The sequence below is a fragment of the Juglans microcarpa x Juglans regia genome, chromosome 4S (assembly GCF_004785595.1).
Source record: "Juglans microcarpa x Juglans regia isolate MS1-56 chromosome 4S, Jm3101_v1.0, whole genome shotgun sequence".
Lineage (NCBI taxonomy): Eukaryota > Viridiplantae > Streptophyta > Magnoliopsida > Fagales > Juglandaceae > Juglans > Juglans microcarpa x Juglans regia.
Genome location: NC_054601.1, coordinates 728,363 through 755,375, shown reverse-complemented (window position 1 = coordinate 755,375; position 27,013 = coordinate 728,363). Strand labels below are relative to the sequence as shown.

At 36.7% G+C, this 27,013-nt stretch overlaps 1 protein-coding gene across 1 annotated transcript; it reads right to left on the bottom strand.

Annotated features, from left to right (window-relative positions):
- Window positions 1–873: 873 nt before the first annotated feature.
- LOC121263698 (CHD3-type chromatin-remodeling factor PICKLE) lies at window positions 874–25,423 on the bottom strand. Its single transcript, XM_041166738.1, is given in 32 exon segments — window positions 874–1,539; window positions 1,700–1,773; window positions 2,216–2,345; window positions 3,924–4,299; window positions 5,745–5,875; window positions 6,922–6,998; window positions 7,103–7,164; window positions 8,450–8,524; window positions 8,761–8,866; window positions 8,964–9,114; window positions 9,374–9,571; window positions 10,423–10,504; window positions 10,572–10,681; window positions 14,525–14,647; window positions 14,738–14,804; window positions 17,026–17,195; window positions 17,322–17,460; window positions 17,651–17,754; window positions 17,838–17,980; window positions 18,951–19,050; window positions 19,170–19,220; window positions 19,934–20,041; window positions 20,128–20,340; window positions 20,420–20,457; window positions 20,460–20,555; window positions 20,638–20,733; window positions 20,834–21,075; window positions 22,017–22,178; window positions 22,441–22,595; window positions 22,693–22,830; window positions 23,834–23,983; window positions 25,260–25,423. Coding segments are annotated over 31 exon segments (4,413 nt in total). The 5' UTR covers window positions 23,981–23,983; window positions 25,260–25,423; the 3' UTR covers window positions 874–990.
- Window positions 25,424–27,013: the final 1,590 nt, after the last annotated feature.

The following is a 27,013-nucleotide window of genomic DNA, read 5'->3' as shown; positions in this document are numbered from 1 at the left end:
GTCTTCTGGCTATTTGTGATTAATTCAAAAGAACAAAATGGCATTTTAAGAGAATAAAGATCTGGATCACACCGTCAGGCGCCCCACACGTACGCAACTTATGGTTTAGAAAACCTTCCCTACTCTTCAAAAGCGAACTCTTCACGCTAATGATCACATGAATCAATCAAAACCACTTTGAAGGGAAGACATACTTTCGCCAAAAGGGTTGAGTGAGCAGAGGAGAGAGGGGCCATCAATGACTCAATGACACTACCCTTTTCGCATTGAGTTTAAAATTAGGTTTTAAACAATTTTAATTCATAGAATGCAAATTATAGAATGCAACATTCTAATTCATTTTTCGAAATTATGTGACTCTGTAATTGCATTCACATTACAAATCATTGGTTTTTTAATTAAGTATCAATCATTTCAAGCATTTCTTACTAACAATCCTCCTATGGAACTAGAAGGGAGGTTTTTATACCCAACCAGGCCAAAACCCATAACCCATGACTTGGTAGGCCGGAGGATGATAGGGAAGAAGCCCAAGCCTGCCCAAGAAGAGAAAGACAGATGGCCCTCCCTCGAATGCAGCACATTAATGAGGAAAAGACAGGCCATGATCCTATACCCTGCAGGATCGGCTGCACTAAATGCATCGAATGGCTAACACCAAAGTCGAGTCCCTGCAACTAACAAGATCGACCGCATTAAATGCGCTGCCATGCCGTAAAAAGTATATTTTGACTTTTGACATTGGAGGTGTCACGAATACACCCAACTACTTCTTCCTCCCTTAAAGGCACTCGGAGCATCGTCAGAACTGGGGGTTACAAAACAATTTAGCCTTAACAGAATTAAAACTAAATAAGAGGTTTTATAAAATACCGATGAAGTTCCATTAAAATTAATTTGGTTTCAGGTAAAAATTGTTAAATGTTACAGAGAGCAATGCATCATGAAAATGGGTAAGAATGGGCCGCTTAGTGATGTTACATGTATGTGTCAGTCATCCAAAATAATGACCCCCGGCTCTGATTTCTCTGTGCTTCCGTTGGGTATAGCTTCGTCTTTCCTTTCTTCCATTTCCACATTGTCCGCAGATATATCAGGCAAACTTGCATTTTCTGCCGTTGGACGACTTTGATCTGTAGAAGGTTGAACGTTAAGAGGCGACTCACTCTGTGTTTTTGCTTGGTTTGGGTCTTGGTCTGGGTTTGACTCCAACTTGCTGCTTTCGTTTAGAGGTTCTGTTTCTACATCCATCATCTCTGTTACCACCATGGAAGCAGGGCTGTGGCCTTCTTGCTGCATAGATGGTGATCCAGTGCCTGAAATGGTGTTCTGTGATTCAACTTGTGATTGTTGCCCCGTATTCATTGGATGTTCTGAAGTAGGGGGATTTGTCTGTGCAGGAGAGAGAATGCGATTTACGTCTTCATAGATGCTTTCCAACGGCCGGAGTTTCTTTCCCAAGTTGACACTCGTCACAGATTGGTTTGCTAAGGATGTCGGAACAGATTCCTGGGCGTTTTCCTCTACAATCTTGCACATCTGCAAAAAATATTGAACAGAAGGTAAAGGATCTGTAACCTGTTGGCTAGCATGCCTTCCAAAAATGTTCCAGTCTCTGCATGATGACTTCTTTATCCCAACAAAATGTAGCCAATATGCATAAACTGCGATGTATAATGCGCTCAAGGCAAGAATTTACCTCATTATAAAGCTGAGCCAATTCCAATCGATCTCGGTCATCATCACAAACAGCAGCAGCAATTTCTTCGGTAGCTGTATAGGCACAATATTAGTCATAACCGAGCACAGATCAAGAGGCTCATATCAATCAATAGAAGAAATGATGTGATGCCAATTGATCAGGATATGCAACTCATCCGTGAATTCTTTCCCACCGATATTTGTAGCCAAGGACCGGAAAAATGAAAAATGAGCAAATGACCAGGGACAATTTTTAATTTTTTTCTTTAAGAAAAACCTGCATTGATATAAAATTCTGCTGGAACTGTTGTTAATAGTAAAAACCATATGATACATGATTCTGAATTTCATATTCTTGAATAGAGGGAAAAAATCTAATACAAACTCAAGCAAGTATATTGGATACCCGAAAGTCGCCAACTAAAAGAGGACAAAAGAAAAATGAAGAAATGGAAGTAGACAAGAACTCTACCATATTGATCAGCGATCATTCCAGAACTAAAGTTAGACTTACTTATTGCTTCTACTTGAGGCAATTGATCAATCACTTGGGTATCAACCTCCACATTGGGACTTGGCATATTTGTAACCTTAGGTTCATTTTCAGGCTCCTCACTAGCAGTCTCGTTTGGTTTCACGTCACCCTGGGACACAATCAAGGAGAATGAAAACTATCCAAGTCCACAAGCAAGTAAGTGCCATCTCCTTACAACTGATGAAATACACAATTCATAAACTTAAATTTAGCATAATGTCGAGAGCAATCCTGCTTACTCTTGGCAATGATGACCACATATATAAAGCCCAATGTAATCAAGGATATCAAAAGCATAGGGCTACTAAGCTAGTTATTTTGCAGATTCAAACTTAAATACAGTCCATGCTGGAAGAAATGTTTCAGAGAAACCTCTTTGTGGCATTAAATCCAGTAAATCGGCCAAGGGAGATGCATATAACATAGCAAGGAATCAGGGAAAATGTACAGGTGGAGGTACCTAGATTTTCCAGACTTAAAACTTTTTAGCATTGCAATTTATTCCAAAAAGCATTCAACAAGATAGATGCTTAGAATTGAATAGGACTCGATAAGGAATTAGTTTGGTCAATTCTGCATGCAAAACAACCTTTCTTTCTTTTTTTTCTTTTTTTTTTTTTTTTTGGGGGGGGGGGGGGGGGGGGGGGGGGGGGGGGGGGGGGGGGGGGGGGGGGGGGGGGGGTGCTAAAAGGAGTAAGGGAAATAAAAAGCAACCATGGTCAGTGAGCAAACACAAACTAAATAATAAGGCCATGAGATGATGGCAGCACCACTTATTGGTAGAAGGGGTTGGATGAGAGTATGTGGAGGGGACTCAAAAGTAAACTAGATCGAAGTTGTCCCAAGTTCTGAAAAGTAATGGTATGATCACTGTATTTACATTAACAGCACTTCAGAGGACGTGACATCTGTCAAGGCCCAGAGGTAATTGGTTAAGATTCATCGGTCAAAGTACACAAGGACCTTTTCAAAGCAAAACACTTTGCGGGAGACAGGCCATGAGGTCAGGAAACTCTCTTCAAACTCTCCACTGCGGAGACCAACAGGAGATACAATGTTTATTGAACAGCCTGTCTAATCAGGTTGAGCCTGACTCAGATCTGGGTAGTGTTACAAGTACAGTCCATCTCGTTGAATACAGATTTAATTGAAAGAATCTATCCTCCCGAGCAATGATTGGCAAAATGATATTAAGAACTCTGGCCCACATTCAAGACTGCAGAATGTTTTGGGCTTCACCACAACTTGACAACAACGAGGTGGTGGACTGACCCTCAATGATCATCCCTCCATAGGGAATGTGCTTTCTGCCTACCTTTGAGGAAGTATTAATTGAATGCGACAAATAGGTTCTCCAGCAATCAACAGAAGAGATGCCTAGACAGATAATACACCAGGCTAGCTGCCCTTCATTGTTTGGTTGCTTAGGTTAAGACCACTTAGCGTTCCTTTGTCTACCAATCCTAAATTGAGGTCAAGAATCTTAGCCCAAGACTACATGCAACATTCATTATCTCATTTATGTTTTCTGAATTCATGAATTAATAGAACAAGTCCATAAGAAATATTGCAATTGGCATTAACTTTTACTGAGACAATAATATTTTAGGCTAATTTCCTTTAGACTCCAACAGAATACACATAATAAACCAATATGCAGATGCCTGAAAAATGTAATTAAACTTACGAAGTATTCTTTCTGGTACTCTGCATTGAGTCCCTTTTCCAAGAGAAGCACCCTTTTCTTGATAAACTCAACCTGTCTTCTCTGCATATCTCTGAAGTAAAGTAGTATAGAAGGGTCTTGATGTAGCCGTGCTTGGTTTGAAGCATCAGCAGTTCCAGGTGCAGCATCAGTTGCTATATCATTCCCACCACCATTTTCCTTTAACTGGGAGCCAGGCGCTCCTGCATTAGCTGTATTTGTACCATTTTGTGCTTGGGAAGCAGCTTGTCCTGGGACAGGTAGATTTATGAAGGGGAGATTTAACTCTTGACAAATCACCTCCTGAATCCTCAGATCCTTGTCATCAACAATAGCTTGCCATCTTCCATACCCATGCCTTTTATGAAAGCAAGAAGACAAAAGCAAGTGATAAGTACTTAAACAAATGTCTGTGTGAACTGAGTGTTGTAGCAAAGCTAAATTATCAAGCACTCAATTCACCTTTATCATATTCATTCACTTATATTATACTTCATCTGCCCAATGTAGGATTTAGCGGGAAGTCACACAGATAATACTAAACATTCATACATTAACAAACGTGTGCAAATGTGGTCACATGTGTGCATGGAGTACAGGAAAAAAAAAACAAAAACAAACAAACAAAGCAAGCAACAAAGCAACGGCCAAGCACACAAACTATCTATAGCCTACAAATATCCATGGTCTGAGAAACGCAATTTGGGTAACAATCATGCGGAAGAGATGATGCACACCATACTGCCTTTTCCATCTGAGACCTCCCTTTTCAGACCAATCCCAGTTTGAAATATAATCAACTTCAAGATGATTAAGGACCTATATCCTCCAATTGATTTTCAACAACAACAACATGTAGAATGCATGGTTGAAATCTCATCAGTTCAAGAACCCCAGACTTGAAGCATTCTTTTATAGGGTAAATATACTCATGTGATAGGATTTGAACCTACAATCTCATTCTCTACCCCTTGTTTAAGTGGTGAGAAGATGCCATTTGGTCCAATGACCATTAGCAGAAGTAGAAGTTTAATTCGGCCACGCTATTACAAAAAGCAACACAGTAGCTTTCAAAGGAAACTGAATGTAAGAGAAGTCAGGCTGACAACGTTTTGCAATTTAATTTACTAACTATGAAGCCCTTCAAATTGAATATGAAGTATTTCCTAAAATTAACAGAACACCAACTCGTTTCTCACCAATTATTGCACTACACATAAAAGAGTTCCATAGATGCATAGAAAAATAGTTACTCATACACTTATGCCCGAGTACAAAGTACAAATCAGAGTCAATCTTAGAATCTATAAATATGAAGGTGTCTCGTTTGGATGTTGAGATGAGATGAGATGAAAAATCTGTGAATAATAGTGAAATGGTTTAAGTTAAGATGTTTTTATGGGGTTTTGGGAAAGGAGAGAAAAATTTGAATAAAAATATTATAAAGTTAAAATATTGTTAGAACATAATTTTTTAATATTATTTTTGTTTTGAGATTTAAAAAAGTAGAATTGTTTTTTGTGTTTTATTTAGAAGTTTGGAAAAATTGTAATGATTAAGTAATAATTAGACAAAAAAGTTGACGATTTGAAATTGAAAAGTGTGTGTGTTTTAGTGATGTTTGGATGTTGAGATCATGTTTGGATGTTGAGATGAGATGATCTCAACATCCAAACCAGCCCGCCTTACTATACAACTAAGGAGATATATTACGAAGGAAGGATATAAGCAAACAAGCATAACAGTTTATAAATTATTGCAAAGAGTATACTTGTGACTTATAAACCAGTAACAGAAACATACTTCAGTACAGCACGCAATAATAATGAATCATGTTCCTCCTTCCAAGATTTTCCACCCTTCAACCCTGGGTACCGAGATATGATGTCCTCAGTGAAAAGTGGAGTGCCTGGATTTTCTGATGAAAACTTCACCTATCATTACACCCAAAAAGGAGGGGAAAAAAAGAGTTTAGCCTCAAGAAATGTAGAGAATTGGAAGATAAGCTTTATCAATAGAAATGTACATTTTATACATAAAGAATTGAATTGAGTGTCTCCAAAGCCCTAATATGAGATATATCTTCCTTTTTTATTTAATAAATGGCCTGGAATCACACATACTCAACATGCACATCTTCACTTTGCTAGAATTGTTTAAAATATGGGTTGCATCTTCCACAATCTACCCTTCTACATGAAGAATTGATTCAGGATAAGATATGGTCACTTTTTGCGTTCCTCTTCATCATTAATTGTAACAACTTACACATCTCTACCTTCCTATTCCCATAAATATACATTCAATACATTACAATTTAGTTCTCCCTGCCCAAGTTAAAACCATGGATTCAAAGTCTCCATTTTAACTTTGAACTTAAAACTCTGCCCAACACTATATGATAGCTTCCAAAGAACTATACTAAGATATCTACAAGAATACCCCTACTGAGTTAATTCAAACTTAATGCAAAGAAAACAATCTGTAAGATAAGCCTATTGCACGTAAAAATTCAATTATTTCTTTTCCACCCCTATTCTCTCACATGCTTAAATGAGGTGCTTCCAGAGCCCTCCTATCTCCAGGCTCAGGAACTACTTATTAGTGAAAACCCATTGCTAAGTTGGCAAAAAAAAAAAAAAAAAATTAAAAAATTAATAATACAACTTGCATAATGTAAATTAACAAATCCCAAGCCTTGTGCTTATAGGTATATGCTTATGCCTCAGGAGATGAGCAAAATCATATCACATAATGACCATTTCCCTAAAGACAAAACAGGGAAAAGAGACAATCCACATCCATCACTTGGTTGAGTCATACGAGGATTCATACGAGGATCCCTACAATGTACCCCAACTACTAAAATCAACAAAATAAAAAAAAAATGGAGTTACGTGTATAACTCAGGAAAAAAAAAAATTGAACATTTAACCAAGGAAAGAACTAAATACGGCAATATTCTTTTACCAAAACTTACTTTGTCCCTTACTAGCATCAGAACTGCAATCCTAACAAGCACATCTTGTATTCTGAGTCCTTCTTTAGGAACACCGTCTATAACCAAGATAAGTAGTAGGTAAAAGCTTTAGTAACAGAGCAGACATGGTTACAGACAAAGGAAAACAAATTAAGAAATGGAAACAGCAGGTTTTTATGACCTGAAAAGGTTGGGGTGTCTGTTATATCTTCAGCAATGTGAGACAAGAAGAGAACCCCATAACTGAAGAAAAAAATATAAGTATATCAACATACCAATTATCTACTTCATAGAAAATGGAAAGAGTAAACATACATGCATACATATGCAATTTATCTACTTTACAATATTATTTTAACTTTGTGCCTCAAGATCATAATCAAGTATAATCATTACAGGCACGTATAATAATATACAGAACTCTTTTTGGCGGTGTGGAAAAGTTTCTAGAGAAACAAAAATCAAACCAATCTGCACTTGCATCATGGTATAGTTGGAGTAAATTTATGACAGCTCAACATTAATGCATAAGAATTAAGACCACTTTTAGCTTCAAATATTTGTTTTACAACATGCTAGAAAAGATGTTAGAAAACTTCACTAATGTTGCAGAAAAATGGCATGCTCGAGAGACAAATCTCCTCAATATATCTAGTCTTTGTCAAAATTTTCATGCTGTACTAAATTGTGCGATTCAACAGCATAGACTTATTATTAAACCTGAACAAAAAAGGTGGAAACATCACATTGGTACGCTTGACACCTCAAACCTTGCCCCTTATTGACTTGATCCAAAACATTTTTTATATCAGAAAAAAGTAATCAAATTCATAGAACTGGCCCCGTTTGGTTTCACAGATGGTCTCAACCCATCTTATCTCAACATCCAAACACCATTCAAACACAAGCACTTTTCAATTTCAACTTTTCAACTTTTTCATCTAATCATTACAACTTTTCCAAACTTCCAAACAAAACATAAAAAACAATTCAACTTTTTCAAATCTCAAAACAAACATAATATTAAAAAGTAATATTCTAACAATATTTTAATTTTATAATATTTTTATTCAACATTTTCTCTCTCCTTTCCCAAAACCCATAAAACATCTTAACTCAAATTATTTCACTACTATTCACAAATTATCTCACTACTATTAACATATTTCTCATCTCATCTCATCTCATCTCATCAGTATAACCAAACGAGGCCTAAAACAAGCGAAACTTTTGCAACTTGAGTTTATCATTCCAGTAGTTTCTAGAAAACAAGACACATGTATTAGCAGTCCTAAAGCAAGTATACTGGCAGTCCTGAAGCACATGTGCATGGTCATCCCATCCTGGAAAGTGTGGAGATAAAATGTTTAAACTTATTGCCCAAACAAGATGACAAAGACAAGGCCACCATAAATTCCAGTAACATTTTTTTAAAAGTTAAGAAATTATAATGTGCTAAATTCCAATAACATTTTAATGCTGCAACTCAAGAAGATTTCAAATCAGAAGCAAAAGCTATATAGAATACTCTTTTATTTCTTCATAGGTCTTCTGCTTCATACGAGACGTAAACTCCTTCCAGTCAAAATCACCAACCCCAAACCTGCAAATCATTCAAGAGTAAGACAAGTGTCGAAACATTTGCAAACTGGAAGTGATCAGACTTACATATGCCATTCCCAGAAGTTTCAGTTTCTTGCAATAACATACTTGACAATTCTACAAATTTACACGTTAATGCTTTGTGTGTGTCGTGTGTTTTTTCGTGTGTGTGTGGGTGGGTGGGTGGGTGTACATCTAACAACTACTGTAAAATTGGTTACAAATGTGAGAGAGAACCTCATCAAAATTTGCACAAATGCTGCCCTCTGATTTTGATTGAAACCTAGTACCCTGAATGATCTCCCTTCACCTTCCATCAAAGGAAGTGGCTCGGTGCCATCCACTGTAAAAGTAATCACAAGGAAGTGGCACTACAGTCAGCACATGCTGACCAAATCATTGTGATTAGATTATTGAACAATACTAGTACAAAGAAGTACCACGAGATTTCTTTTTGTAAGGCTTTCTCCCAGAAGGAGCTCCTGTTGCAGTTGTTTCACCATCGGTCAGCTCGGCTTCGTAGTTATCATCCTCACCATCAGAGCTCACATCTTCCAAACCAGCTAGGTCATCTTCTTCAACAGATACCATCTGTACAAAACCCCAAAAGCACACACTAATCCCCCCACATCCATGGAGAATTGAGACTGGGATAAGTAACAAAGATGGGAAAATTCCCCCAAAAGAAAACAGTCATATACAGATCATTTGACATCTTTGAAGAGAGATTTTCCTTAGAATATGAGTGTTTCTGTGTGTATGCAAATACATTACTGTAGCATTCTAAGTATATAACAGACAATATGGGACCAAGTGATTCTAATTGATGTCATAAAGACCAAACCAATACCTGCTTTCGGCTTCTCTTTCCCTTGCCCAAAGCATTGAACTCTTCAATTTTGTGCACTTCATATCTGTCTCTTAACAACTCTTCCCAGTAACTTGATCTTTCTGAATTGCTTGTTGTAGTCTTAATGTCAACAGTTGGCTTCTGTGCTTCCTCCTCTGGTACAGCCTCTGCTTCATCAATATATTCAAAATTTGCCACCTACAAATATAACACTTATTTTAATTTTTTAGAAAACAAGAAAGAAGCAGAGAATATAATGATGAAATCCTATGCTGTTCCACAAAGCTGTTCAGAAACAATCACAATCGGATGTTCACAGATATTAAAACAATCCCAATGGCGGAAATATTAAATATTTGTATGATATATAAATATTGGGTGTAGATGAAAGTCATCTTGCTAGAAATAGAAAGGGACGAAAGAAAATCATGTAGAGTAAGTCCATTAATGTCTGTGTGCTGTCACAAGAAGTGTATATATTTGTCTGATGAGACCAAAAAGGAACAGATATGAACTAGCATAAGGAAGAATGCCCAAAACGTATGGAACAATAACTAAAAAGTAGCCAAGCTATTATCAGACGCATGTAATGCAACAGAATATTCAAAAGACTCTGAACAAATTGATACAAGGATGTCATAATATTTGGGATTCCACAAGCCTCAGCAATAGGACTGCAGAAGCTACACCAATAGCATGCTCTGCTGTTTGGCTGATTTAATGTCACCATGGAATGGTACAATTCCATCCAAACCAGGTCACATTTATGCACCAAAGTAAAACAATGGTAACCAAAGTGACTTCCATATTTGGATTCTTTCTATATGTAAGCAAGACTGACACTTCCTCCGCCAAAAGTCACTTCTCCTTGCCAACACCACAACCCTATTTTGGTCTTTTCCTTTTTATGTAATCAAAGACAACTGTGTTAAACCATCACGCCAAGGAGTACAAATACAAGTATGTCGGACATAGGGAAATAAAGCGTAACTTAAATCACTAGAAGCACAATGATGTAATGCACATGATAATATAAAATTAGATAAAACCTTAAAGGCTTTTAAAAACCCATCTTCTTCTTCATCATCCAATGTAGCGTCTTCATCTCCAACATGTTCACGGTCAAGTAATCTGTAACAAAAGAATTTTGAGCCCAAATGGTCGTGAATTTAGTCAAAGCCGTAAGAAAAGAACTTACCTATCTATTGCTGCATCATCATAATGAATTTGTCTGGATTTCCCTGCTTCATCATTCTCATCAGCAAATAACTCCTTTGAGCCATACCTTATGATGTCATCTAACTCTTCCTAAAGTAAAATCAGAATCACTTAGAATTTTCATCATTGTGTATGTAAATACATTTACTCAGATAATTTTAGTTCCTCAGTGCACACACAATCTCTGGCTTACATTCGACTTCTATCAGAAGTAGTCATTAAAAATGAGGTACTTTTTTTTATAAGTAAGAAAGACAGTTTTATTAATACGAATGAAATAGGCGATCAATGCCCATGTACACAGGGAGAGAGAACCCTAAACACCCAGACCTACTGCCACCCATCCCCCACCCTAGCCGGCGTGTGGCATCTCACCACCGCAACAGACTTGGTCGATGGGCCCCAGCGCTACCGCTGAGGGCCGGCCGGTGTCGGTCCTCCCTCCGACAACCGGATTTCGCAGCTTCTATCTCAGTTTCCATCGTCTGTGTAGTCCTTCTGTGCCATCTGTTGCCGTCGTTTGTCCCTGTCTCTGCCTCTGTCTCCAGCGTCCGTCTCTATCTCCGTCTCTCCATCGTTTGCTTCTATCGCCGAAACCAGATCTATCTCTATCTCCCTACATAAACATCGCCACCCTCCCCACTCTAGAACAGCGGGTGACCCCTTCACCGGCACAGATAAGGTCGACGGGCCCCGGCGACTCTGCCGAGGGCCGTCCGGCGTTAACCCCCTCTCTGGCAACCAGGTTTTTTTGCAAAAACCGACCTGGATGAAGCTTTGTTCTTTACTTTAAGAAGATGAAGTTGGAGCAATAGGGAGCAGTGGACACAGGGATTTGACGATGACGATGTGCGATGTGGACTCGTCTCAGTTGGAAGGCGAGAGGTGGTTGAAAGTGGAATCAAAAACTTTTGTTTTTACGAAAGAGGGAAGAAATAATTTTCGTATTTCTGAACGTAGCAAAAGGATAGCAAAGTTCATGTGTCTAGGGAGGATGACAGCTTCGTGGGTGGCTAAGGGAATTGAGGATTGTTTAGAACTTATCTGTCATGAAGGTTTCTTCAGAGAGTTAAGGATGGGTAATGGAGTTTTTATTATTCAACATCATGCTAACGCAAGGGGCAGCTTTTTACAACTCTCAGAATTCTGGAATGGAAGGAGGAAAGGATTGTTGGTGATTCCGAAGGGCGCTAATGGCATTGGATGGAAAGGCTTTCTGTAGTCCATTTGAAGTGTTACTGGGGAGTTTGGAAAAACATGGGAAGGCCGTCCTCAGTCAGAGGTGCTTCGTACGCTGCAGTGTTGAGTTCATTGGCGCGTAGTCCAGTCGAGAACAGCTCAGCGGCAGAAGGAAAGAGTAAGGCACTTGTAGGAGACAAAAGCTGTCAGGTGACATTGGGAGAGGTGGAGTGGGTCTTGTGGGATGTCAAAACTCAATTGAAGTGAGTTATGGAGTACGTGAGAGATCTGATGATTAAAGTGGATAAAGGGCTGGACTTAGTCGTGGGTTTTGGCGGTGGGCCGAGCATGGATGAGGGAGGGAGGGCGGGGGGTAAATCCTTCGGGTTTGAAGGCCACAAGTGTGCCGACAAAAGGCATTTCAACGCCGTCACAGATTGGGTCATTGAACGCTAGCATCTTTGTCCATGCCAGTGTCACTGTGCCTCCTGAGGGAGCTGTAGGACCTCAATTACCATATGCAAATGGGGTTGGTACTTCTATCCAGGGTTCATCCTTAGTTGAAGACAGGGGACCCTCAAGGGTCTCGAATATTTTGGAAGAAACAGTCAAACCTCTTTTGAAAGATGCAAACGGGGTCACAAAAGGTAGTGCTTCCCCTTCTTGTGTTATGGAGGGAACAGTAGGGCCAGACAAAGCGACACGACAAGGATCGTTGGGGGTGGTGCAAAGTCAAGCAATGTTGGTGGAGGGGAGGAACCTTTAATGGTGGCAAAAACAATGGACACTAGCGGTTTGCCGTTGGTACCTCACGTGGGGGTAGGTTTGGAATAGTGCAGTTGGGTACGGTGGTTGGAGATAATGTTGTTCCCTTGGTTTCTATCCCTCCGTTAAACAATATAGCGGGTTACCATCATATTGGGTTCTGAATAAAGTTAACGGACTTCAGCAAATCCTGGGGCTTTCATATGGAGAACAGAGAGAATATGAAGATCAATTTAAAGCTCTACTCACTGCGATTGAGGCGAGTCACGCGCTTGAAACCAAATCACATTTTAAGAAAAGTAGGAAGTTAAGGCGTCTTCTATGTTCAATCAACTACAATGCTAAGGGAGGTAGCTCAAATCGAGGGAAGAATAAAGGGAGGGCATTGTGAAGACGATCTCGTTGTGGGATGTTCTGGTAGAGGATTAGTTTTATGGAAACAAGGGGTTGGGGTTGGGGAGGTGTGTCCAATTCGGGCTTGGTGTATTTTGGGTAGGTTTCATGGGAATTTTGGGTCATTAGGGGCTCTCTTGTATGGGCTAGGTGTTTTCTTGTATACGTTCAGTGTACTTGGTTACTCCTATTGATTTATATATATAATAATTTTACTTATCAAAAAAAAAATGTGCACAGGGAGTATACAAAAGAAACACCTAAATAAATTCTCAGCAGCAGAAAACGACAACAGAAAATCATGAGCATTAGCTCCGTTAAACACTAAAGCAGAAAATCAGAGCAATAATGTGTGCACAAAAAAATTTCGTAGTTCCTCCAAAGTTCTCTCCTTATCATTAAAACACTGATCATTCCTTTCCATCCAACATTAAAAATGAGGCACTTGAAACATACAGCACACCCTAAATAAAACGATAATTTATATAAAGAAGAATCAACCAGTAAAATCAATTTTAACAGATGGGCTTGTCACCATTCAGCAGATTTATACCTCTAACAAAATGACATGTGATAGCATGTATCCCAGTTTCTTTTTCACACTAGTCACACTTTGGAATTGATTCTCGCAATTGAGAATCCTTTAAAGCTTTTCAGGTTTAAATTATAGTCATATAACATGCTACTCACCCCTGAAAAAAGTTGATCAGACTAGATAGGAGTTTTTTTCTTAGAAAAGTTTATCATGACTGGTTTGGAGGAAGATCAAGTGATCGACAATTATATTCTACTTTTCTAGCTGCTAGTCCAAAGGCTGGGCTGCACAATCTCCAGTACAAAAATCTTGAGATACTAGCATCCAGAGATATTACTTGAAGGGGAACGAGAAGGGAAATGAAAAGTATACAAAAACCAGGTGATCAGGATTCAGTACACCAAGAGCAGCGAAACTGTAATACTCCTGAATCTTACAGCATCTTTTGGACAACCATTGTTTTCTAGTCTTCTAGCATGTATACGTCGAAGTAACTTCATTTTCTCTGGTCTTTACTTGAAGGAGCTACTTTGAGGAAAAGCATTGCCCCCTTTATATAACAAGGATATATCTCATGGTTGCACAGTGAACCCTAGGGATAGCAACAGAGAGATCTGGCCAGATTCCCAGTTTCCACTGGAATTAATAGTGCTAACAGATCCAGCCCAAACCATGACCTGCAATATTCCAAATAGAAGGAAAATGTAACCCTAACCCAGCCCTCAACCCATCTAACCCATCTAGTTCGTTTAAATTTCATGATTTACCTATTTCAAATTACACTTATGTACAAAGAAAATAAAAATCAAGGACAAGCTTGAAATATTATAAAAACAAGCATCAAGGCCACAAAATTTTGGATAATTATGAATATTTCCACCATGACAGAGTACCCAAAACATGTGAACAAAGCTTATCAAGAAACAACACTACCGTAAATAGAAAGATTGAAAGACTTGGAAGATTTCAAAACCAACAAGGAAAAAAAATATATTGCTGACAATGGCATACTTTTTACAGAATATAACAACAGCATTAGTATCTGAAAGAACATCGTTTACCTGGTTAATGTTTTGAGCCTTCAGCCTCCCAACAACGAGATGTTCTAACACCATTTTCTTCTTAGTCATTTGCATCATCCTTTCTTCAATGGTTCCTCGTGTTACGAGCCTATAAATCATCACCTGCAGCACCGAAGCAAACTCAACTTTAAAGCAAGCAAAGGACCACGACAACAATAATTTGGCGTAACAATATTGAGGAATGATATCAACCTTGTTAGTTTGCCCAAGTCGATGAGCTCTAGCCATAGCTTGTAGATCGGCATGGGGATTCCAATCACTGCAAAACGATAAGGTTTTTTGGTGAATGAAAAAAATACTTGAAGAATAAAATAGAGAAGTTATCTCGCACATATTAGAACAACATATGACACATCTTTTTCTTTCAAATAAATCTAAATCTAAATCTAAAAGTGCAAACTCATTTTCAGTACCGAGATAAATGAAGAGTTACCACCATCATTTATTACCCTGAGGATAACACTTGGGATGGGTTTGGATACACAAACTTATCTCATCTCATCTCATCTATCTCATCATTACAACTTTCCCAAATTCTCATACAAAAATATAATAAACAATTTAACTTTTTCAAATCTCAAAATAAAAATAATACTAAAAAATTATATTTAACAATATTTTATTCAACTTTCAACAAAACATATCATCTCATCTCATCTTAACCCTTTATCCAAACCCAACCTTACTCTGTTGCTGCCAACCATGAAGCCTAAGGGGAGCCCTCCCTCCCTCCCTCCCTCTCCTAACAGCATACAACATAAACCACTTAAATCTGAATGAAGTGGCTATGCAGTCTTTGAAATAGCATTAGAGAGATCCAATGACAGGGCACAATCAAACCAACCCATTGCCATGTCAATGCTACCATTACTACCTTGAAGAAACTCAGCTATCGGGACGTAGTCAATAAAACATTAAGAAACAAGACAACACATAATAGAGCTCTAGCCCCTGCACAATGCTAGAATGACCCACCATCCTATGGCCCAAGTAGCATCACTATATGAAGAAGTGATTCAGACCTTGTGTAAGGCACGAATATCATAATCTTTTGAAGTGATTCAAACCTAGTGAAATTTGTGACTTCAGGAAGCACCTTTGCATGCCACATTTATTTCCAAGGAAGCTCTTCATGTGTAACAAAGCACACTTTCATATCCACTATAGAGCCTCCATCTCATCATACCAGTATCAGAATCTAGTCACTCGAATACAGAGATAATTACTCTAAACTTTTTTTTGGTAAGTGAAAATTTATTAATACCAATAGGCGTAGCCAACACTAGATGTATACAAGAGAAAACACCTAGTTGAGGTGCAAAAAAGATACAAGGAACAATAAACCCAACAAAGCCCTAGCCCAACAACAAACCCATCTAGCAAAATGAACGTAACAAAGCCCTAGCCCAAGCCCAAAAATGCGCCTGTCCCAAACCACCACCAGTGCACCAATGCCTATCCCACCAAACCAGATTTTGCCCATATACCAAGTCACTGTAAATTCCCAAACACACTGGTCCTACTAACAATATACAATTGGTTCTGTCTTCCCTCTGGTCCTCCCTCGACTTGAACTACATCCCTTATCGTCATAGTTGATTGTCCAAGTAAGACGCTTTAGCTCTCTGCTCTTCTTAGATCTTGATTTTGTGCCAAGTACATGACCAGCCTCTATTGCAGTGAGTAGTGCTATGAATTGGTTCTCGAATCCTTCACAAGTAATCTGCACACACTGTTGTATCTCATTTACCTTATCCAAAACCCAATTCGATGATGAATCAGCTATATTGCTAATCGGTGGGAGAGATATCAGGAGGACAACATCTTCTGTAGACTCTGCTCCAAACTGTGGACGAGGCAATAAAAATTCCCCCTCGCAAGGCACGAATGACAACCTTGTCCCTTCTTCCACACCAGTTCCTAAAACTCGCGTCTCCTCCACAGCGCTATTGATGTTGTCGCCACCTTGGCCAAAGTTATGTGTCAACCCGCAAGATGCCTGAATAGGTACACTTGCACCTTTACTCTAAATAATTACTCTAGACAATATCTTCATTTTGCATTAGGCCACTCGTACCTTTACAACAATTATAGCTAGAACTAACATTCCATAGTTCCAATCATGGCAATTGGCATCGCTGAACCCAAAACCCCTTCCCTTGCAATCATCAAATTCCATCACATAGAGAAGCACTATCCATGGAAAATTACTAGTTCAGTCATTCATTAAATACATACTCACTGTCTTCCGAAACTCTAGGTTCACAGAACCATGAATTGATATCCCTTTGACGCAATTTACCTATCAAAAAAAATATCCCTTTGACGCAACCAAAGAGTTTAATTACTTCACACACAAAAAAAATATCAACAATTGATTATCAATTAGTAATCCAGAAACCAAACTCCAGTAGTTGGTCCATCACAGCTAAAATATTTTAAAAGAAAAAATAAGACATGTCAGAGCGTAAACTTTTCACCTATCATATATGATAACTGTATCGGCAGTTGCAAGGTTTATTCCCAAGCCTCCAGCTCTGGTTGAGAGCAAAAAACAAAACCTGGATGAATTTTTGGCATTAAATCGGTCTATTCTAATTTGTCTTTCAGCTCCACCAACTTTGCCATCTATCCGCTCATACATCCATTTCTGACCCCAAAGAAAAAGTATGAAGCAACATTAAACAACTTATATAAATTGTTTCCTTGTAATATAATTAATTCCAACTAAATGCATACATAGAAGTATGTAGGCAAGATAATGTTGAATGTAAACCTTATAAGTGCAATAATCTTCGAGCAAGTCCAACATGTGTTGAAATTGTGAATATATGAGAACTCTATGGCCTTGCTCTTTCAGCTTCACCATCATTTTGTCCAACAATTGCAACTTCCCTGATGATTCCAGGAGCTGTCTGTCAAACAGAAAAAGAAAAGGAGAAGCAAAAAACAGAGGAACATTGTTATAGCTTACTAAGAAAAAATTATGGTAGATATAATCTGGCACATCAAAATCAGAACAAATTCACTGTATCTATTGCCAAACAATCCTGCCTTCATCATTGAATATATAGATGGCAATATTGATAGGGAGTACATATTTACTTGAAAGATTCTTTTGTATCTTCTATATCAGGTTCAACTCCTTCTAACATATAAGGGTGACAGCAGAGCTTTCTCAATTCCATAACCACATTGATTAGAGAAATCTGATACAGGTATTCAACCACAGTAACATGTTAGATCGAAAATAAAATGAAAAGCTATTAACTAATTAAAAAAGCAACCCTACCTGTGCACCACCACGTCGAGTTAGTATCTGATAGTTCCGAGTCAGAATTGCTTTGTAGTATTCTTTCTGTTTGTTACTCAATTCAACACGTAAAATAAGTTCCTTTTTAGGAGGAAGTTCCTTCATTACATCTTTTTTTACTCCTGCAATAGCATACAATATTTACAGCCACATCTTCAGTAATGTAATATAATTTCAAAAGGTTACAGGTTAATTAAGATAAATCTCCTCTTACACAGTAAAAACTTGAGTTTTTTTTTTTTTTTTTTTTTTTTTTTATGACACCCAACCTCATCAAGGCAGGGTCCTTTTGACCCACCCTTAGGGAGTGAACCCTAGATACACGATTCCACCATCAAAATGTATATCATGGTAGTCAACTGAATAAAGTTCGAGGATTGGGGAGGATGTCCTTCCCCTAAAAATGAAATTTGAGTTCAAGGTGAACTAAAAGTATCATACAGGAGAAGATTTCTCTAATCAGTTAATTTTTCGTAACTTCTTAAGCGGAACATGATAACTTCTAAAGGGTGCTATGTTGGAGTGTTTTCAGCAATTATTGCCACAAAAGAGTTTGTAACAACATTGATAATAATTGAGAGCAAACATTAACTTCATTTAGGTTCAATATGCAAACATATTGGCAAAACAGATGAGAAGCGTCTGCATTCTGCAATCTAAGAATGCCTGTAAATTTAAAAAAAGAATAATAAGACAGTATTAAAAGCAGTCAAGCTATGTAACAGCACATGCTGGTCACCAAAAAGTTAAGCATGGGTTTTGCCATCACATAGGTGATGCATTCTTTGCAACACTTACTAAGATACATGGATCAGTTACAGGACCTACATGCATCCGGAAAAAAAGTTCTGGGGCCTACTGATCCTCCCATCCAGACCCATGCAACAACAGTAACTATTGCAGGTGCAAGACAATAGGAAGAAGAAAAAAATGAAAAATAAAGGGAAACCAAAAAAAGACTAGGAACTTTGAGTTGAGTTAAAAATTCATACTACATGGCTATCATAAAGCATTGCATACACCCAATAATGAAACTCATAACATGGTGATAAAGTGAAATTTTTGTCACTTGAAAGAGTTTAAGAACCATACTTCTAAGGAGATGGGGGGCCAACATTTTATGAAGCCTAGAAATCTGCTCTTCTTGATTGATATCCTTAAACTCTTCCTGGAACTCCTCTAAACTTCCAAACTGCAGAAAATAGAAATCGTGAGCAAGAAAACAGTCATGATGTCCATGAATCAATTTCTATAACGTACATTTAAGGAAATGAACACTAACATCTACAGCATGCTGTGCTATATACTAACCTTTCCAGCATCAAGGAAGTGCATAAGCATGAAAAGTTCGTCAAGATTATTCTGAAAATGGAAAAGAAGGGTCCCCCCATAAGCAGGTTTGTATGAATAACTAAGCCTCATGTAACAAGTAACTGAAGTCAGAAATAAGCATATTAATGCAAACATAAAAGCTACTAAATAAATAAAAAGAAAATGAGTATTATTTTTTAATTCCCGAGAGATGATACTGCACATGCTTTCCGATCAAATATATGGTATAATGACAAATATTCACATATATAACTTGCATCAAGCAATGAGTGAAAGATAGCATATACACCAAAAAGAAGAAAAAGATGCATCCAAATTCCAAAGTAATAATATTAATACGATAGCAGACATTTGAACTAGGATGAAAAGTCAGCTCCTTGCACATTTTAACCGATTACTCATGCCCCCCTGCCAACTATCTACATGAATGTGTAGATTATTTCTAAGACAGCCAAAATACTATGAGTCCAAGGATAAAAGCAATATTCTTCCAATACATGGTGTATTATCATGAGATGAGAACCCAAACTAATAATACAGAATTGATCTTTTTTCTGCCACTCACTTAAAGAACAGGCTGTACGATTAATCACCATCCTATAGCAAAATCCATTCTGATGTTTAGTGACTTACAGAAATCACAGCAATGTGGAGAAAACATATTATGCATTCATCCAAGGAGAAATAAAAAGCTCATATTGTAGAATATGATCCCAGAATAATAGCATAATCTGACAATAAACCTGAAGAGGAGTCCCAGTCAAAAGCACTCGATGTCTACTTGAATACTGCTTCATTGAAGAAAACAATTTTGAATCCTTGTTTTTAAGACGATGACCTTCATCAACAATCTATGAACAGAAATTAGCATTAGGGGAAAAAATACAAAGCACAAATTGAGGAAAAGCAAAGAATGCAATGAGTTGGAGATTGTTACCATGCACTCCCACTTGATCGGTTTCAAGGATGCTGAGTCCAAGTTAATCATCTCATACGACGTTAGAAGGACATCAAATTTTATCCTATCTTGCTTGCTTTCAGTAACAACTTGACCAGATTTCTTTTTCTTGATTTTCTTGTGGCTTTTGGGAAAGTAAAATTCATATTCCCTAATAACAGCACGAGCTTGGGCAGACCCAACATACATAACCTGCAGTAAGGAAGCTTTTGTTCAGGGAAATATTGACCAGCCAATGAAAATGCTAAATAGACAAATCCAATGTACATACGACGTTCATTTGAGGAGCCCATGTTGCAAATTCACGTTCCAATTTCGCAGAGTTGAAAGTGGAGCAACCACCAAATGGTGAGAAAGGTTCTCTTCAAAAAGAGAGGCCAGAAAAGCAATACTCTGTATAGTTTTTCCTGCAACCAACAAAGAGATTGCAAAATCCAGTCATGAAGATGCACAGACAGCTCCTTAAAGAGAGGAAAAAAGAAGACTCACCAAGTCCCATCTCATCAGCTAGTATTACATGAGTTTGTTTGGACCAAGAGAAACGTAGGAAGTTCAATCCTTCAAGCTGATATGGATGTAGTGTGCCTTCATTTATACCAAAATCCAATCAAGAGTTCACAATTCAAACCAAATAGCATATAGAAAAAGTGAGCCATGTTAGAGAGTATATATCAGACAATATTACCTCCAGAAAGAAAGTCAGGACTGTGTTCATACTGTTGAAATTCTTTCTGCTTCTTCCTTGATTCCATAGCATCTTTTGGGCTGCTTTTCTGCTTACTAGACTTAGTATACCTAGACTGAATTATTTTAAATCTCTCTATTTCTGGCTGAAATGCAGAAATATCTGATTCAAATTCCCAGTAACATTCATCATATGAAAGTTCTTTCCACTTCACAAGATATTCCTTCTCATCATCATCACCTCTGTAGCATTTAGTAAATGACATCACATCCAAAATCAGTTCCATTACATGTTCAAACAGATCAAAATGATAAATATATAAAACTAAAAAAATAATAAAAAAAAATCAATTTGATAACAAGCTCACAAGAACCAATTGTGAAGTCACCAATTGTCCCAAAAGCTTAAACTGATGAAAATATTTAATTATTTATATCATTAACACTTCCCCTCAAGTGTGGGTCAGACTCCCTCGCAATAAGTGGACCCAACACATGAAATATTTAATTAATAGAATTAAGTGTAAAGTTAGACTTCGAACTCAGAACTTCTGCTCTGATACCATGTGCATCACCACTTATCCCTAAAGCATAAGCTTATGGAAATATTAATTATTTATATCCTTAACACCAATCAAGACTAAGAAATGAATTTATGACAGTAAAACCTTCCACCCCATTATTTTGCATAGTGACAAGTCGAGTGATTTGAACTAGTCCACTTTGCGATGCTACGATAAAAAGAAATTCAAAAGATTTATGATAAAAGATTTTTTTTATATACTAAGGTGATTATATCAATGAGCAAAAGGCGTTACCCAAGTACATAGGGAGCATACATTAGAAACACCTGAAATGGATGTTAATATATCAATAGAAAATAAATTAAAGGCTTGTCCCAAAAGAAAACTTAAGAAAGCAGCAAATAGCAGGCAAACCATAGGCCAAATAGTACTAAAACTCTCTAACCACTCACTTTTTTCTTTTTTCCCTATGCTCACTTCAACATGGTGCTTTTTTTAACACTTTTGCATTGATTTTAAACCTTCTAAAACTATTTCAAGCCCTAGAGCATTGAAATTTTGCACAAACTCAAGTTTAAAGCATTGAACTCAGAGAGCAAAATTGAAGCAAAATTCATCTCATATTATGTATTAACAAGAAAAACTTTGAGATGGTTGCACCTGCAAGCAAGAATCCGATCAACTGTAGTCCATTCAGGTCGAATGGCAACAAAGTCTTCCTCAGAGTTATTGTTAGATGCCATTTGACGATGGAAATTGTTTACTTTAGTCTTTAGGCGAGGATGCGTCTTAAAAGCTTTTAGGAACTCTTTCTCTGGCACCCTGTGTTAAGATCGTATGGCATGTAAATGGAAAGCATCACACTAACAAAAATTCAAGGAAAAAGGTTGATAAGCAAGGCCATACTAGCTATTACATAAATATATATTCCAAATAGCACAAAGAACAACAAGAAAACATAAGAAACGTATTCCAGGATTAAAAAGACTTACTAGAAATCAAAGTCCTTTTAGAAGTATTGGTCAACTAAACAAAGTTTTCCCCTAAAAACATATTCTTAGATAATCATTAGCCAGGAAGTTACCATGTGCAATGCAAATAAGATAATCCTTTCCACTTTACAAGATATTGTTTTACAAAAATTTGCTTTGATCCCAACTTTGAGGCATCACTATCATCAGCAACAGTAGGGCGCATTTCACAGTCCAATATCTTCTCGATGTCATTTAGAGGGCTAACCTGAAAATAAAGCATGTTCATCAGCAGCTATCACCAACACATGCAATCCATAGTTTGCTTGACAAAAGCAACAATAGTTCCAGATATGGAATCATACACATTCAGGACACCTCCAGTTGCCAGGAAGAGGAGCTTTCAGAGGAGGAAGTAAGCACTTGGAATGATAAGCATAAGTGCATGTTTCACAACAGAGAAGATTCCCGCTTTCTCCACAGGCTTGACATAAATTCTCCTTCTATGTTTTAAAAAAAAAACATCAATTGTTAGATTAACAAAATATTTAAAAAATTGCAAAATAGACAGACAGACAGAGTAAATAAAACTTTCTATATATAAGACAGATAAATTGATAAACCATTAGACATTAAACAAAATAACCTGAGAATAACATGACAAATTAAAGCCTTTTCTGTCATGCACCAAAGTAACATGACACAATATTTTCCATCAAATGGCCAAACACTGCCACCCACTTGCTGTCATTGCTATGAAGTTCAAAAGCCTTCAAGCAACAATGAAAATACGTGCCTTGAACACATTAAAGCATATCATATAAGTAATCTGGACGAAGCCCGGATTTTTCAGGTTAAATATGCCACAAACTAAAGGGGTTGAAAATTTCCCAGCATCACTTTTTATTATAAAATGCTTAATATCTAAATTGACAAGTTTCATAGAATAAACCCCAAGGGTTTGGCTCGAGTGGCAAAGGCCCTGGGCTTGGGGGTATGCTCCCCCAAGTCTAAGGTTCAAATCCCCTTGGGTGCAAACAATCTAGGGGTCATCGGACTAGGGGATTTTTCCCTTGAATTACCCTGGGTGCACTTGTGGGAAACTCCGTGCCAGGGGCCTGTGCACCCCCAGGATTAGTCGGAACGCTGTTTCCGGACACCCGGTGCCAATAAAAAAAAAGTTTCAAAGTATATTTCGATTTAGGATTACGTTTTTCTCTTAGAAAGAACTTTATTCTGTATACTATAAATATATTTAGCATTAAAGAAAAAATAGTTGAGGTACTTATGAGAACTGATTCTCAAGCACCTCATTTCAGAGGATGCATAACCAAATTTTATGAGCTAACCAAACAATTAAGAAACTCAGTATTTAAGGTGGCAACAATGTTTCATTCTTTAAAATTCGTCATCTAACATAAGTATAACCGTAGAACAAGTAAACAAGTCCAATGAGGGCGAAGAAAAGGAAACATAAGTTCTAAAAGAACAAAAACAAAAACAAACCGTATCGCTCCTGACTATCTTTTCAAACTTTTCATGAGCTGTCCCATGTTTTCCAGGCAAAAGATCGGCATCATCATCTGATTCGTCAATGTTGTATATTGGTTTCCGATCTGATCTAGCACGAAGCCTCTCTACCAGGCTACTCATATTCTAGGAGGAAGAAAAACATCTTTTGAATTGAAATCTATTCATGGCAAGTGAATGATTAAAAGAATCTTACAGTTCAGATCATAATAATGCTCCGAAATCAAAAGGTATTAATTGGTTTTGAATGACAAAAATCAGTCCACAAGCAGTGTATAATGCTTTTCAAGTATCCGTGACAATCGGGATGCCTTAAATATCATATGCCATAAATGAATTTCTATCTTCGTGCCCAAATCGGTAGTCAAGCCGGACTTGAAGGTACAACTCTGCTATAAGAATTATGTAACCAATTTTGCCATATGCTGAAGTTATATTTATTCATTGCCAATTTCGTAGAGAGATGAAAACACTGAGACAGTTACGAGTAAATTAAACAAAGTGTTCAAATCGAATATCTGTCAACATATCAGAATGTCCCATGCATCATATACACGTAGGAGAACAATCTTACTGGAACTGTATCAGTTATAAATAGGAAAACACACAAGGGCATATACACGTAGTTGTCAAAAAGATACCCAATAATGAAAAAGGAGAAGATAACGTGAGCATCTATCCTAAATGTGTGCGTGCGTATGTAAATATGCATTGCATATACGCAGATCAATGTAATTATATACACATATATATAAAATGTATGTATTTGTGTGGTGTATTTGTTTGTATGCATTTATATGTATCACATAATATACATATATTCACTTTCTTATACAAATGTATGTGTGCGTGTGTATGCACGAATACTTTGTATTTATGTATATCTGTGTTAAGTACGTACGGTTTTGATACGGTATTTTGGCCTTCCAGTTCAAGGGTTTGTATTATTTTATTGAGAGGATATATGCGTATATGATATTGCAGGTTTCAGAACAAATAGGCAATTCATAATTCCTCATTTCGGTTTGGAAATGAAAGATTCCTCACCAAAAAGAAAGAACAAAGTAAAATTGGAAAAAAACTAAACAAAAAAATACGAGCTAACAGTCAGAGCAATGCAACCCTAAATTCAAGCCCACACTGAACCCGCAAGTAACAAGCAAAGCGATATGCAAAGGATGAGTTACAAAGGGACCCACATCGCAATTTCAGTAACAAGTATCGTATAATGCAAAAAGGGAATACCCATTCCCTAAAACGACGGGAAGTTCAAGGTTCATCGACCATTTTCAAGATTTTTCTTTCTTTTGTGGATAATTAATCTGAGATTTTTAAGTTAACGGCAGGTGAAGTGTTTAGGACATGGTACTGTAAGAATCGTGGAGAGGATAGAGGGAATTACCGGAAGTAGCCGGATCTCGGGGCCAAAGTGCGTCCAAAATTTGAAGCACGGACCCAAACCCGGAGTTGGGAGAGGGTTAGGGAGAGCAAAAGGCGGTCCTGCAGGAGAGAGAGAAGGTGGTGCTATGGTGCTACCCTCACCGATACCCTCACCGAGACAGTAGATTTTTTAACTCCAAATACTTTTTTATATAAGCATTTTGACAATGAAAAATTATTAAATATTTTTAGGATATAAATTATTATCCTATCACCTCATCTAATTAAAATTTTTTATATAATTTTTTATTTTTATCAAGATGGTATTTTATAATATACTTGGAGTATACCATATCCGTATATAAGATTATTCAATAATTATTTTTTGAGATATATCTAATAATGGATATATGGGGACTTTAGATGGGATATTATGTTTTTTTTATTGGGGGTTTTGTATTTTGTTAAAAGAATAATAATAATAATAATAATAATAATACTTAACTAAATAGTCATGTGTAACCAAATTAAAAAGTATATATTTTTATTTGTTTTTAATTTTTTTGAGTTTTTTAAATGAAGATTCATTTTTATTTAAAAATAATAATACTATTGATGGTTGTTAAATGCGGTTTTCAAATGGAGTACTTTTCTGATATTATTTTAAAATTGGAAAATTTTATATAATATATTTACATTTCATTTATATTTTAATTATGTTGAGTTAGCATTACCCAACAACTTTTTAATTACTTTTTATAAAAAATAAATAAATAATTATCTAAGTGTGATGGCAATTTGGAAAATGTTATCTATATCGAGTAGAATAAGAGTATAATATATAATATTACTCTTTAAAATTATATGATCACCTATGATCAAAAGGATTTACTAGTCAATAATATTATTTGATGAAAAAGCTCTACCTCATCACCTTCAAAGAATCCATTGCAATAGTTTCTACACAATGACCAGTTGAAACGAACCTTTTTTCAAGTAGATAATAAATATCCTTAGAACTCATTTAGCTCGTTTGTTTTAAAAAATGATATGAGATGAGATGAGTTGAGTTGAGATTAAAGTTAAAATGTTGAATAAAATATTGTTAAAATATATTTTTTAATATTATTTTTATTTTAAGATTTGAAAAAGTTAAATTATTTATTTTATTTTATATTAAAAGTTAAAAAAATTGTAATAATTAAATAAAATTAGATGTTTTTTTAACAACAAACGAACTCTAAATGTGCAAGAGAGGGACATACATACCTTAGAGCACACTCAACGAACATGCACCAAAAAAGCTAACCTACTTTTTACCATGCAAACTCATTGTGCAAGAAACTTTACCATGCATGCATGCCATATTCAGGTTCCGTTTTGGGTTTGATACACAAACCTATCACATCTTATATATCTTATTATTATAATTTTTACAAATTTTTATATAAAAATATAATAAACAATTCAATTTTTTAAAAATATTAAAATAAAAATTATATTTAATAATATTTTATTCAACTGTTAACAAGATATCTTATCTAAACTCTCTATCTAAACCACCATTAATGTGAAGAATAACAATTTTGAACATAATATATATATCGACTCTCACTAAAACCCCAATTACGTGCCCCTAGCCAAAATAGGGAGTATTTCAATATAAACGTATGTAAAGCAAAAAAGGCAACCAAAAAACAAAATCCTCATATAGTTTTACATGGTGGGATGTCCATATATACATTTGCACATTTTTATGGCATCAATTCATGAATA